General features: G+C 43.1%; 1 protein-coding gene across 3 annotated transcripts in view; it reads left to right on the top strand.

Annotated features, from left to right (window-relative positions):
* Positions 1 to 1428: 1428 nt before the first annotated feature.
* TLR2 (toll like receptor 2) overlaps positions 1429 to 12701 on the top strand; it is a 136031-nt gene continuing 124758 nt past the window's right edge. The window contains exons 1-2 of one of the 3 annotated variants that reach the window (XM_043484135.1): positions 1496 to 1861; positions 8691 to 12030. In XM_043484135.1, the coding sequence (XP_043340070.1) occupies positions 8707 to 11061 (2355 nt within the window). In that variant the 5' untranslated portion in view covers positions 1496 to 1861; positions 8691 to 8706 and the 3' untranslated portion in view covers positions 11062 to 12030. Of the gene's footprint in view, positions 1862 to 2336; positions 2632 to 8690; positions 12031 to 12701 lie in introns of those variants that run through there. The other 2 variants (XM_043484140.1, XR_006272393.1) reach the window with 2 other exon arrangements.

Raw genomic sequence — 12701 nt, 5'->3', positions numbered from 1 at the left:
TTCTCAAAAATATGGATACCATGAAAGTTATATTTAAGTGGATACATTTTCATATTGTGTTCATTTTCTTTTTTTTTTAAATAAGTTTTGTGGTTAAATAAGTTTTGAGTTAGAGAAGGTCTGATATCCTGCTGAAAATAAGTTAAGGTATTTTGGACTCTAACCTGGGTTTTGCCACTTGGCTGTGAGCCATATGACTTGAGTCAAATTCTTTAATCACTTGAACTGGAAGGTGTAATAATATAAAAACTATTTATTTCACCTGCTATTGGGAGACTCAAGTGAAAAGATTCATATGCAAATGCTTTGAAAACGTGAAGAACTATAAAGATGTGCCAGAGTAGAATGTGTGGAGTTTTGCTGAGAGTGTAGGAGAAATCTTCACTGCAAGGAGATGACACTGGTAATACGTTGTGGGTAGATACATGATTTTTACCTAACTTTGTCAGAATATTCTAATCAACTTTGGGATTACAAAGCAATAACATCGGTCAATCTAGGCAACTCTACTAGAAAAGATTCACAGAGAAAGAACAGAGGTTTTAGTTTCAGGGCAAAAAAATTGGAAAGAAGTTTTCCCAAGGATCCACTTGAGAAATCATGAGGAAGAGAGTGGCGGATTCTGAAGTAATAAGGAAGTCTTTCAGACAACTGGAGAGCAGGATGGTCAGGAATGCAGAGAAAAGTCCACAGGTAATCAGTACACTACAGAAAACCAGATTCCACCCTCTCAAGTTCACGTTCATGCCTGTAGATTTAGTCTGCCTGAGACTGGAGCCTTTAATGAGGACTAGGCATGTAGAATAGGGGGAAGAAAGAAACCTTGGTTTCGGGTTAAAATTTTGGTTTCAAATCTCATTTCTGCCACCTAGAATTTGCATGGCATTTCCTCCTGCGTCAAAGAGGAACAAGAACGCTGCCTCAGCCTCCGATCGCAATTTAGGAAGGTCAAATGTAATTACCAAAATAAAATGCAGTTTATGACTATTAAGATAGTTTGTTTCCCTTACAGACATGCTTCACTAGTTTCTGTGGCAAAGAAGAAAGCCAAACTAGGCTGTTTGTTTGGGGAATTACTCCCTTTGAGAAATAAGGATGGAATGCACAAAGGAAGACCTTAGGTTCAACATCTTAGACCTAAGTGGGAGTCCACATCTTTCCACCATGAGAACAGGGATGGGAGGTGGCAGGCAGCTACGGACGGACAGTCAGCGCACCACAAAGGGACCACCACGATTGAAAATTTTAAACTCCCTGTCGTCCTTATCTGTTCTGCAGGCAAAATCTTGCTGCGGTGGTTTGGACAGTGATGGATGAGTTATTTTAATGCCGGAGAGCATAAACTTGGGAGTGGAAGTGGACCGTGTCGATATGCTGACGGGGAAACTGTTGAAAAGGGCGTAGGGGCAGGGGTGAGCCTGAATTTGGGCATCCAAGGGTGCAGAAGAATGGAGAGGTGGAGTTTAAAGACCGAGTGTTTCAGGGTAATAAGAGGCTTTGGGTGCTCGAGGCTTCAGGAAAATACTGGTTGGGTAATAAGCCTTCTCGTTGGTTTCGAAATCAAACTGTGTGGTGGGGGAATCCCACACGGAGGCTTGAAGCGTCTCCCCGCAAGCCGGGCCCCAGCGCCTTCCTCGACCCGGGCAGCACCCGGCAGCTGAGGCCCGCACCTGGGGCACGGTTGCCGCCGGACCCGCGGGGAAGCGCGGCGGCGCGCTGGGCCTCAGGGGTCACGCGCGCTCCGCGGAACGGGCGGTCCCGCACCCGCGAGGAGGGGGCGCCGGCGGCGCGCGCTCTTCCGGGACCGCTCCGGCCGGAGGCTGTGGAGGGCGCTGCCAGGCTGCGGCCGCGCAAGTCCCAGGTACGTCGGGCAGGAATTAGCATCCATGGGCATCCCCGCTCCGCAGCCATCCCCAGACCGGGCGGGTGGCCAGGCAGGCAGGGCCCCAGGGTGGCCGAGCGCGGACGCGGGCATCCCCGCTTCCCGGTCGGCGGCACCCAGGACCCCCGTCGTGCCGCGCGGGTCCCGGGGAGAGTGGAGCCCTCGGCCCCGAGGCTCCCGCAGCCCCGCCCGCGCCGCGCCGCGGAGGAGCGGGGGCCGCCCGGAAAGGGACGGGGGCGCGGCCGGGGTTCGCCCAGCCCTCGGCGTCCGGGTGTCCGCGGGCCGCGGCGGGGCGCAGGGCCCTCCAGCCTCCTAGAGGGGGCTCCGCGCGGCCGCGTTCCCGGAGGCGAGGGGCGGCTGGCTACGGTTCCCCGAAGGGCCGCCCTCTCGCCGGCCGCTGTGCCTGCCCCGGCCGCTCCCGCCTGCTTCACTCGGAGCGGCTGTGACGGGGCTCAGGTGGAAGCCGTCTGCGCTCCCTGCTCACCGCAGGGACCCAGCTTCTAGGGCTGGGATTTCCCACCAGGGCTCAGAAGTGGGACAGGGTCAGGACTCGGAGCTGCCCAGGACTCTCAATCCCCGCACCCCTAGCCTGGCCTCTGTCCCCGGGGTGGGCTTCACGCCCTTTTAACTTCTGTAAATGAGAACTTGTCTTTAGAACTTCGATGCCAGGCAAGAAAATATTTTTCCTGTTTGGGGGGGAAAAAATCTGGGAGGAGAGAGAGAAATTGTTCCGGGTGTGAGCAGTTCAGGTGGGTGAGATGCTTGTAATCTTGTAGAAGGTCTCGTCTGCACTGGTCTGCACTGCTTGCAACGTTGTTAACTCAGATCTTCGTCAAAAAGCAACTGGGAGGGAGGATAACCTGACTTGAAAGTAGAGACAAAAAAAAAAAAAAGGGCAGATATCCTATTTGAAAAGGACTTATTCACCAGTATTTTGTTTCTTCCTGTTCTGAGCAGAAAACATTTGTATCTTTAAACTTTTTGTACTGAAGGTGTTTTACAAACATTGCCTGAACTTAACAACTTGTTTTGAAAGTTTCTAAGCTGTCAGTTAATTTTTTTTTTCATTATGTTACTTAAGAATTTGACTTGATTGGTTAAATACCTTGTTTTGATTTTGGTGATCGAGCATAATTAATTATATGTGGCATCTTGGTGTAACCTCTTCATAAATATCTTTAAGTAAATTGCTTGTCAAAAAACAATTTTTTATCTCCACAATATCACTTAAAATTTACATCACTATGTCCTCATACAGCAGCGGTATGTCTGAGTTTCTGAGTGCTGTCTTCTTCCTTAGCAATCTTTATGTTAAAAAAAAATCCAGTTGTTGCTTCTTGTTGCCTATGCTTTTTTTTTTTTAATTGCCTATTCTTACCAGGTTTATTTTCCATGTTGCTAAAGAACATATGTGTTTGGGTACTTCTTGCAACAACAGTCTATGCATAAAATTCTTCTTTAGATTTTGAATGGCTGGAAATGTCTTAGCTTTACTCTTAGATGATTATTTAAATGGATATAAATGTCTAGACTAACAGGTATGTTTTCTCAGCCCTTTGGGGCTATTATTCCATTGTTTTGAGGCTAGATGAGAAATTTCTATTTTTTTTTTGCTTGGGATTTAACATACATTTACAATTTGTGACCTTAAATTTTTCTTTAGTTATGAAAAATTCTTAGTTATTTGAAAAGACCCTGATGCTGGGAAAAATTGAAGGCAGGAGGAGAAGGGGACGACAGAGGATGAGATGGTTGGATGGCATCACCAGCACAATGGACATGAGTTTGAGTAAATCTGGGAGTTGGTGATGGACAGGGAGGCCTGGTGTGCTGCTGTCCATGGGGTCGCAAAGAGTCAGACACGACTGAGTGACTGAACTGAACTGATATCTTTTAATCTTTGGATCCATACCAGCGTTTGTGGCAGACCTTACAGGAGATTTCTAGGAGGCTAGCTTCTAGCCAGGTGGAGACCAAGGGTCAGAGGGCAGAGATTTGTGAGGGCCCTGTTCACAGAAGGCGTAGCCTCTTCCCTGCGCTTGGCTTTATGGAGAGCCCACTTGCACGTCCCTGCCAGGCATCGGGCCACGAGTCTGTCCCTCTCCGGTCCGGCTTCACCTTGGCGTCTCAGCCCTTGCCCTGGAGGGGATGTCTGGTCCTGCTTTCACTCTGAGCCACAGGACTTCAGCTTCCTCTCAGCTCGGTTGCCTCTAACGCCAGGCTTACTCCTCAGACTCCCATCCTATCCTAAGTCTGGGACCAGTAATTCCTCACCACTCTGGCAACTTTCTGAATTCTTTAACCACGTGATTTTTATACTTTGTGCAGATCCACAACCTTCATTAGATGTGACTCCACTCCATCTAACTTGAGCATCGCCCTTCCCTTTCCTGGTGTCTTACATTGAAGAGTTCTCTGCCCCCTGCTATATAATGTATTGAGGAAATGTGAGGAGAGACAAGTAATTTTGACCTTAAGCATCAAGTTGTTAATCATAGTTTTAGCATCATCAATATTTATTATTTGTTGAAAACTGATCATGCAATAGGTGTCATATAATATTTACATGAAATAGCCCAAGATCTCTACTCATATACATTTCACCTTTTAAAGAGAAAAAACAGGTAGGAAAATTTTTTAATGGGCATATCTGACCTTAAATCTTAGTATAATAAAAAAAATTGGTATAAATTCCTTAAGATTTGTGCACTATCTTACACAGTAGACAAAAATCAAGTAAATTTTGGTTGTTCAGTACAGTTATACTAAGAGGATTTTTCTTCCAACAGCTGATTAAGCAGGAAGACATTGGGATAGACAGACCCAAGCGGTAGTAGTCATCTTGTCTTAACGCTGTCGGTTTGCGGCGGGGACAGTGCTGCATCCAGGGCCTCTGTGGGTTAGGGTCTCTTGTCTGCTGTTTCTGCTCTTCCGTGCTTTTACCTTGCTTCCGTTAGCGCCTGGTTGCTTTTTGTTTTATACTGGATGTTGTATCTGAAAAATTGCAGAACGACATCTGGGGCCTAGGATGATGCTGTCTTCTTCTGAAGCAAATTTTCCTTTGCTACCTAGTGCTAGGTACTTGTGAGCACCAGCATTCCAGAAATGATCCTGGTCCTTATTCAGAGAGTGAGGCTGCCTGAGCCATCCGGATAAATCAGAGCTGCAATGGAGCCTCTGTTAGGACTTCTCTTCCTCTAATTTGGCCTTTCCTATCCAATCCATGACTGTCCCAGACCTTAACACTTAACCCCCTGCCTTCTCAGTCTGTCAAAAGTGCTGTGCAGCTTCTCAGACTGTGATACTGTGCTCACGGTGATAAAAGTCAAGGCTGAAAATTTTGGCAGAGAATTTGGAACTATGACAATGACATAGCTGATGTGAAGAGGAACCAAATAGAAATTATATAGATTAAAACTGTAATAATAAAAAAATTAAAAATCAGTGGATGGATTTAACAGTAAATTAAACATAGTTGAAGAAAGAAAAACAAACTAGAAAATAGATCAGAAGAAAATGTTTAGACTGAAACTTGAAGAGACCAAAGTATGAAAAGAACAGAGTAGAAAGAGACGTGGATGATACAGCTAACTAGTGCTTAGATGAAAATTCATGACCTGAAATGGAGATATTAGAAGTGAAGAATGGCTGAAAATTAGTAAGGAAACATCTATCTAAGGAAATTCAAATGAGAACATTAAAATAAATCCAGAGAAAGCAGAAGGAAGGAAATAGTAATATAAGAACAGAAATTAATGAAGTAGAAAATCGAGGCTCTGTCAACTGAAAAGTTGGTTTTTTGAAAATGCTGGTAAAGATGATAAACCTCTGGCAAGACAATTGAGAAAGAAAGCAGGCATGAATAACTCATCTAAGGAATAGAATAGAGGTCCTGTAGACATTAAAATAATATGTCTACATATTATTATACATATATGTATTTATATATATTTATTATATATAATAAATATATAAAATAAATATATAATATATATAATAAATATATAAAAATAAATATATATAATAAATATAAATAAATATATATATTATATATATAAATATATATATTATATTTGTATATATATGTCTATATATCCTCATATATAATAAGAGGATATAAGTAACTATGTCAGTAAGCTTGACAAAGTAGGAGAAAATTTGATATATTCCTTGAAAAGCATAACTGACAAAAGAATAAAAAGAAAATCTGAATCATTCTGTAACTGTTAATGTATTTAATGTATTCAACAACAAAAACATTAGGAGAAAGGAAATTTAAAGGGCAATTTTATATCTGATTCAGAAATTCTAAGCAAAATATTAGAAACAAAATCCAGCAATATGTAAAAAGGATAATACATCCAGACAAATGTGGGTTTATTTTAAAAATGTGAGGTTGCTTTAACACTAAAGTTTATCCATGTAGTCACCAATATTTATTAACAAAGTAAAGAAGGAAATATTATCTCAATAGTTATAGGAAGAAAAAAAGAATTTGATACAATTCAGCATTTACTAATAAAGAGAATAAAGTATAAGGATTGAAAAAAGGAAATAAAATGATCATTATACCTGGATGATATGATTGTGTATGTAACAAATAAACAGGAATTTATAAACTGTGAAAATTGTTGAATTAGTTTTGCAAGGTTGCTCAATGCATGGTAAATATGTAAAATTTAATTGAATCTCTCTCTTTGTATCTATAGGTATATGCCACATATAAGTAACACTATTTTCAAAACTTTAATAAAAGTATCAAATGCCTAGGAATAAATATCACAAAAATATGCTCAAGACCTCTATATGGAAAATCATAAGGTATTATTGTGATAAAGAAGACCAAAATAAATAGAAAAATATCAAGCTCATGAATTGAGAGCTTCAATATTGTAATGATGTCAATAATTCCCAAATTATCTATAGATTCATGGCATTGCCAATTAAAATCAATGGATTTTGTTTTTGAAACTGCTAAGCTAATTCTGTAGTTTATAAGAATATACAGAGGGCCAAGACTAACCAAGGCTCACTTACAGAAGAACAAGGAGGAAGGCCTTGTTCTTCTGGATATGAAGATGTGTCACATATTTAGTGTTACCAGTACAGAGATAGGTGAGTAGACATCGGATCCGAATAGAGAGCCCTGAGGAGGCACACTCAGCCTTAGATGGACGTGTGAGTATCGGCAAAGGTGGTATTGTTGTTTCCCCAAAACGATCTTTTGAAAAATGTACTGAGTCAAACAGCTTCCTCAGTGATTCAGCAGGTAGAGAATCCTCCTGCGATGCAGGAGACATAGGAGACATGGGTTTGATCCCTGGGTCAGAAAGATCCCCTGGAGGAGGAAATGTCAGCCCACTCCAGTATTCTTGCCTGGAGAATTCGTGGACAGAGGAGCCTGGTGAACTACAGTCCATGGGTTTGCAAAGAGTCAGACATGACTGAGCAACTGAGTGTGCGCGCACACACACACGCGCGCACACACACACGTGCATGCACACACACGCGCACACACATGCACACACACATGCGCACACACACACACACTGAGTCAAACACTGCTTCCTGCACTTAGTTTCTCAGGAAGAGAAAGTTCTGATGGTCTGATTGTCCCTCAACCCAACAAACCCCCTTGCTCTGCCTGGGATTCTCAGCATCCCTCCTGTCTGCTAGTCATAAGTGCAAAACAGGTTGACAAGCATGGAACCTTTTTCTTTTGGTTAAAGAGCACACTCTTCCTGGAGCTGCTTCTAGTGAAAGGTGGTCAGAGAGAGCTGTGGTTTGGCTTTGTGAGCCCTCTAACACTTGGGGGCATCAGGTCAGATAAGAGGTGTGTTCTAGTGGAAGATCTGAAGGGTACAAATAGGAGGTTGTAAATCCACTTGGTTAAGCCTAGCCCTTTTCTTAAACTGCTTGCTTTTTCATCCTCTATCATTCATTTACTCATTTTCCAATCCGTGATTGGTCCTGCTCCATATTCCCAGGTGGTACTATGCTTTTTATGTCATTGTTCAGTGGCGGTCTATCTGTGTTAGTGTTGTGGGAGGTGTTAGAGAATTCATTTTTTATCCTATTCATACATTCCATTTCCCTCTTGGTTATTTCTTCGTGTATATGTGTGTGTGTGTGAAGAATTGATGCTTTTAAACTGTGGTGTTGGAGAAGACTCTTGATAACCCCTTGGACAGCAAGGAGATCCTGCTAGTCCATCCTAAAGGAAATCAGTCCTGAATATTCGTTGGAAGGCCTGATGCTGAAGCTGAAACGCCAATACTTTGGCCACCTCATGTGAAGAGTTGACTCATTGGAAAAGACCCTGATGCTGGGAAAGATCGAGGGCAGGAGGAGAAGGGGGCGACAGAGGATGAGATGGTTGGATGGCATCACCGACTCAATGGATGTGGGTTTGAGTGAACTGGAGTTGGTGATGGACAGGGAGGCCTGGTGTGCTGCGATTCATGGGGTCGCAAAGAGTTCGACACGACTGAGCAACTGAACTGAACTGATGTGTGTGTGCGAGTGTGTGTTATATCTTATTCATTTGTGGCTGGCTTGGCCTTTGTTGCTGCGTGTGGTAGCTTCTCTCGTTGTGGAGCAGGGGTCCTAGGGGTGTGGGCTTCAGTACTTGCAGCACATGGGCTCAGTAGCTGAGATGCAGGCGAGTCCCCTGCATTGGCAGGTGGCTTCTTAACCACTGGACCCCAGGGAAGTCCCATGTTTTATATCTTACAAAACATTTCTCAAGAACTGGAATTAAGCCATGATGTCAAACACAATCATTCATTTGAACCTCTTTTCTTTGTAGGTCAAATCATTGGACAATGCCACGTGCTTTGTGGACAGCGTGGGTCTGGGCTGTCATCAGCCTGTCCACAGAAGGAGCCTCTGATCAGGCTTCTTCTCTGTCTTGTGACCCAGCTGGTGTCTGCGATGGCCATTCCAGATCTTTAAACTTCATCCCCTCTGGTCTCACGGCAGGTGTGAAAAGCCTTGACCTGTCCAACAATGAGATCACCTATGTCGGCAACAGAGACCTGCAGAGGTGTGTAAACCTGAAGACTCTGAGGCTGGGGGCCAATGAAATTCATACAGTGGAGGAAGATTCTTTTTTTCACCTGAGGAGTCTTGAATATTTGGACTTATCCTATAATCGCTTATCTAACTTATCATCCTCCTGGTTCAGGTCCCTTTATGTCTTGAAATTCTTAAACTTACTGGGAAATTTATACAATACACTTGGAGAAACATCTCTTTTTTCTCATCTGCCAAATCTGCGGACCCTGAAAGTAGGAAATAGTAACAGCTTCACTGAGATTCATGAAAAGGATTTCGCTGGACTGACTTTTCTTGAGGAGCTTGAGATCAGTGCTCAAAATCTGCAGATATATGTGCCAAAGAGTTTAAAGTCAATCCAGAACATTAGCCGTCTGATTCTTCATCTGAAGCAGCCTGTTTTACTCCTGGACATTCTTGTAGATATTGTAAGTTCCTTAGATTATTTAGAACTGAGCGATACTAATTTGCACACTTTCCATTTTTCAGAAGCATCCATCAGTGAAATGAATACATCGGTTAAAAAGCTTATATTTAGAAATGTGCAATTCACCGACGAAAGTTTTGTTGAAGTTGTCAAACTGTTTAACTATGTTTCTGGGATCTTAGAAGTAGAGTTTGATGACTGTACCCATGATGGAATTGGCGATTTTAGAACACTGGCTTTGGACAGAATTAGATACCTAGGGAACGTGGAGACGTTGACAATACGGAAGTTGCACATTCCACAGTTTTTCTTATTTCATGATCTGAGTAGCATATATTCACTCACAGGCAGAGTTAGAAGAGTCACAATAGAGAACAGCAAGGTGTTTCTGGTTCCCTGTTTACTTTCACAACATTTAAAGTCATTAGAATATCTGGATCTCAGTGAAAACTTAATGTCTGAAGAAACCTTGAAAAACTCAGCCTGTGAGAATGCCTGGCCCTTCCTTCAAACCTTGGTTTTAAGGCAGAATCGTTTGAAATCACTAGAAAAAACTGGAGAACTTTTGCTTACTCTGAAAAATTTGACTAACCTTGATATCAGTAAGAATAATTTTCTTTCAATGCCTGAAACTTGTCAGTGGCCAGGAAGAATGAAACAGTTGAACTTATCCAGCACAAGGATACACAGTTTAACCCAGTGCCTTCCCCAGACCCTGGAAATTTTAGATGTTAGCAATAACAATCTCGATTCATTTTCTTTGATTTTGCCGCAACTCAAAGAACTTTATATTTCCAGAAATAAGTTGAAGACTCTACCAGATGCCTCCTTCTTACCCGTGTTATCAATTATGAGAATTAGCAGAAATATAATAAATACTTTCTCTAAGGAGCAACTTGATTCTTTTCAACAACTGAAGACTTTGGAGGCCGGTGGCAACAGCTTCATTTGCTCCTGTGACTTCCTGGCCTTCACGCAGGGGCAGCAGGCACTGGCCCGTGTCCTGGCCGACTGGCCGGATGACTACCGCTGTGACTCTCCCTCCCACGTGCGGGGCCAGCGGGTGCGGGACGCCCGGCTCTCCCTTTCTGAATGCCACAGGGCGGCCGTGGTGTCCGCCGTGTGCTGTGCCCTCTTCCTGTTGCTCCTGCTCACAGGGGTTCTGTGTCACCGTCTCCATGGACTGTGGTACATGAAGATGATGTGGGCCTGGCTGCAGGCCAAGAGGAAGCCCAGGAAGGCTCCCCGCAGGGACATCTGCTATGACGCCTTTGTGTCCTACAGTGAGCGGGATTCCTACTGGGTGGAGAACCTCATGGTCCAGGAGCTGGAGCACTTCAACCCTCCCTTTAAGCTGTGTCTTCATAAGCGAGACTTCGTTCCTGGCAAGTGGATTATTGACAACATCATTGACTCCATCGAAAAGAGCCACAAAACCATCTTTGTGCTTTCAGAGAACTTTGTGAAGAGCGAGTGGTGCAAGTATGAGCTGGACTTCTCCCATTTCCGTCTCTTTGATGAGAACAATGATGCTGCCATTCTGATCCTGCTGGAGCCCATTGACAAGAAGGCCATCCCCCAGCGCTTCTGTAAGCTGCGGAAGATCATGAACACCAAGACCTACCTGGAGTGGCCCACGGATGAGACTCAGCAGGAAGGGTTTTGGTTAAATTTGAGAGCTGCAATAAGGTCCTAGGATCCTTCATTAAGGGTCAGTCTTGGTGTGGTGGTGGTCCTTCTATCACTAGTTATAACTGAGTCCATTCTGACTCAATTATATGTGAACCATCCAATGAATATTCATTGGAAGAATTGATGCTGAAGCTGAAGCTCCAAAACTTTGGCCACCTGATGTGAAGAGCTGACTCACTGGAAAAGACCCTGATGCTGGGAAATACTGTAGGCAGGAGGAGGAGGGGATGACAGGATGAGATGGTTGGATGGCATTACTGACTCAATGGACATGAATTTGAACAATCTCCAGGAAATAGTGAAGGACAGGGAAGACTGGCATGCTACAGTCCATGAGGTTGCAAAGAGTCAGGCAGGACTTAGCGACCGAACAACAACCATATATAAACCATATAAATGAGGACCTGCTTACTAAAATGACTAAAAATGTTCAAATTTTGTCTAGAGTGCTGTTTTATAAAAACTGCTACCAAATTGGAAAAACATGGTTCTAGGCTTTTATTTATCCTATGAGACAGTCATGATCTCAGTCCATGATTGATATGTGAATTATCTGTAGCAGTTGGCTTAGTTCATTAGGAAACAGCAGAAATGAATAGATTTTAAGTGACTTTCCATCCGCTTTCTGCTAGGGGCTCATCCACGTCTGAAGAGGGTGTTCTTCGTCCCCCAGCTCTCCCTTCTGTGTGTGACTGCTCTCAGGAGCAACAAGACAAAATGTTAAAGTCCTTCAGCCAAATGTATTGCTCTCCTTAGAAAAAAAGTGCTGTTTTGTGTCCCCATAGCTTTACAGGATACTGAAATACCTCGACGGTGTATTTTGAAATGAGCTGTGCGTGTCTTTGTCAGTATTTGATAAGTTTCTCCAGCCATAGTTACTTGAGAGAGGGTATATAACCCAAATGCAGTAAATTATGTATTTCTCTGGAAATGAAACTAATGAAATAAATACTCAGTTTTGAAGAATTTTAAAGAAGTCTCCTATATCTCTGATTCTGATCTTCAGCCTTTAGTGATGTGCAAAGTTCTCATTAGTGTCTGGTTACTCTGCTCTCAGCTCCCTGAATCATGTTGCTTTTTCCTTCTTTGAAAAAGTCTTGTTTCTAATTCTAAAAAGGGCTCTCTTTTTTTCTCTTTCTCAAATGTTATAGAAGTATGTGTGAGCTAAATAAATTTGTAAGCAAGTATCAACCTAGAAGTTCCTCAGTGACTCTAAAATATTTGATACACAATGATTTAAAAGAAAGATACTACTTCCATATGTTAATTTTTAGAATCTAGATAATAAGGCATTAAATAAATGCATTAAATTTAAAAGTAAGGAGCTGCTTATGGATTTCGTGCAACTCGCTTGTTAAGCTGGGAACCATGTGTGAAGGAAGTGACCTTGCTTAATCTTTAGCCAGAACTGGGTCTGTGTGGTTTACTGGGGTCTGAAGTCAGAAAGCCCTGGGTTAGGACAAGTGTATCTTTGGGTAACTCAGTCTGACCCCAGATATTTTCCTGTCACAAAGACAGGGGTAGTAATGAATCCATCAGAGGGGCCTATGTTGAGATCAATGTGCAGCAGAGTCAGTAAAGCACTAGACGTGTGGCCCTGGGTTACTGTTCGGGCTGAGGAGGCAAGAGGACCATGCCATTCTC

This window comes from Cervus canadensis, chromosome 1 (genome assembly GCF_019320065.1).
Source record: "Cervus canadensis isolate Bull #8, Minnesota chromosome 1, ASM1932006v1, whole genome shotgun sequence".
Taxonomy (NCBI): domain Eukaryota; kingdom Metazoa; phylum Chordata; class Mammalia; order Artiodactyla; family Cervidae; genus Cervus; species Cervus canadensis.
The sequence above is the reverse complement of the archived record's forward strand: the minus strand, read 5'-3'. Positions and strand labels throughout refer to the sequence as shown.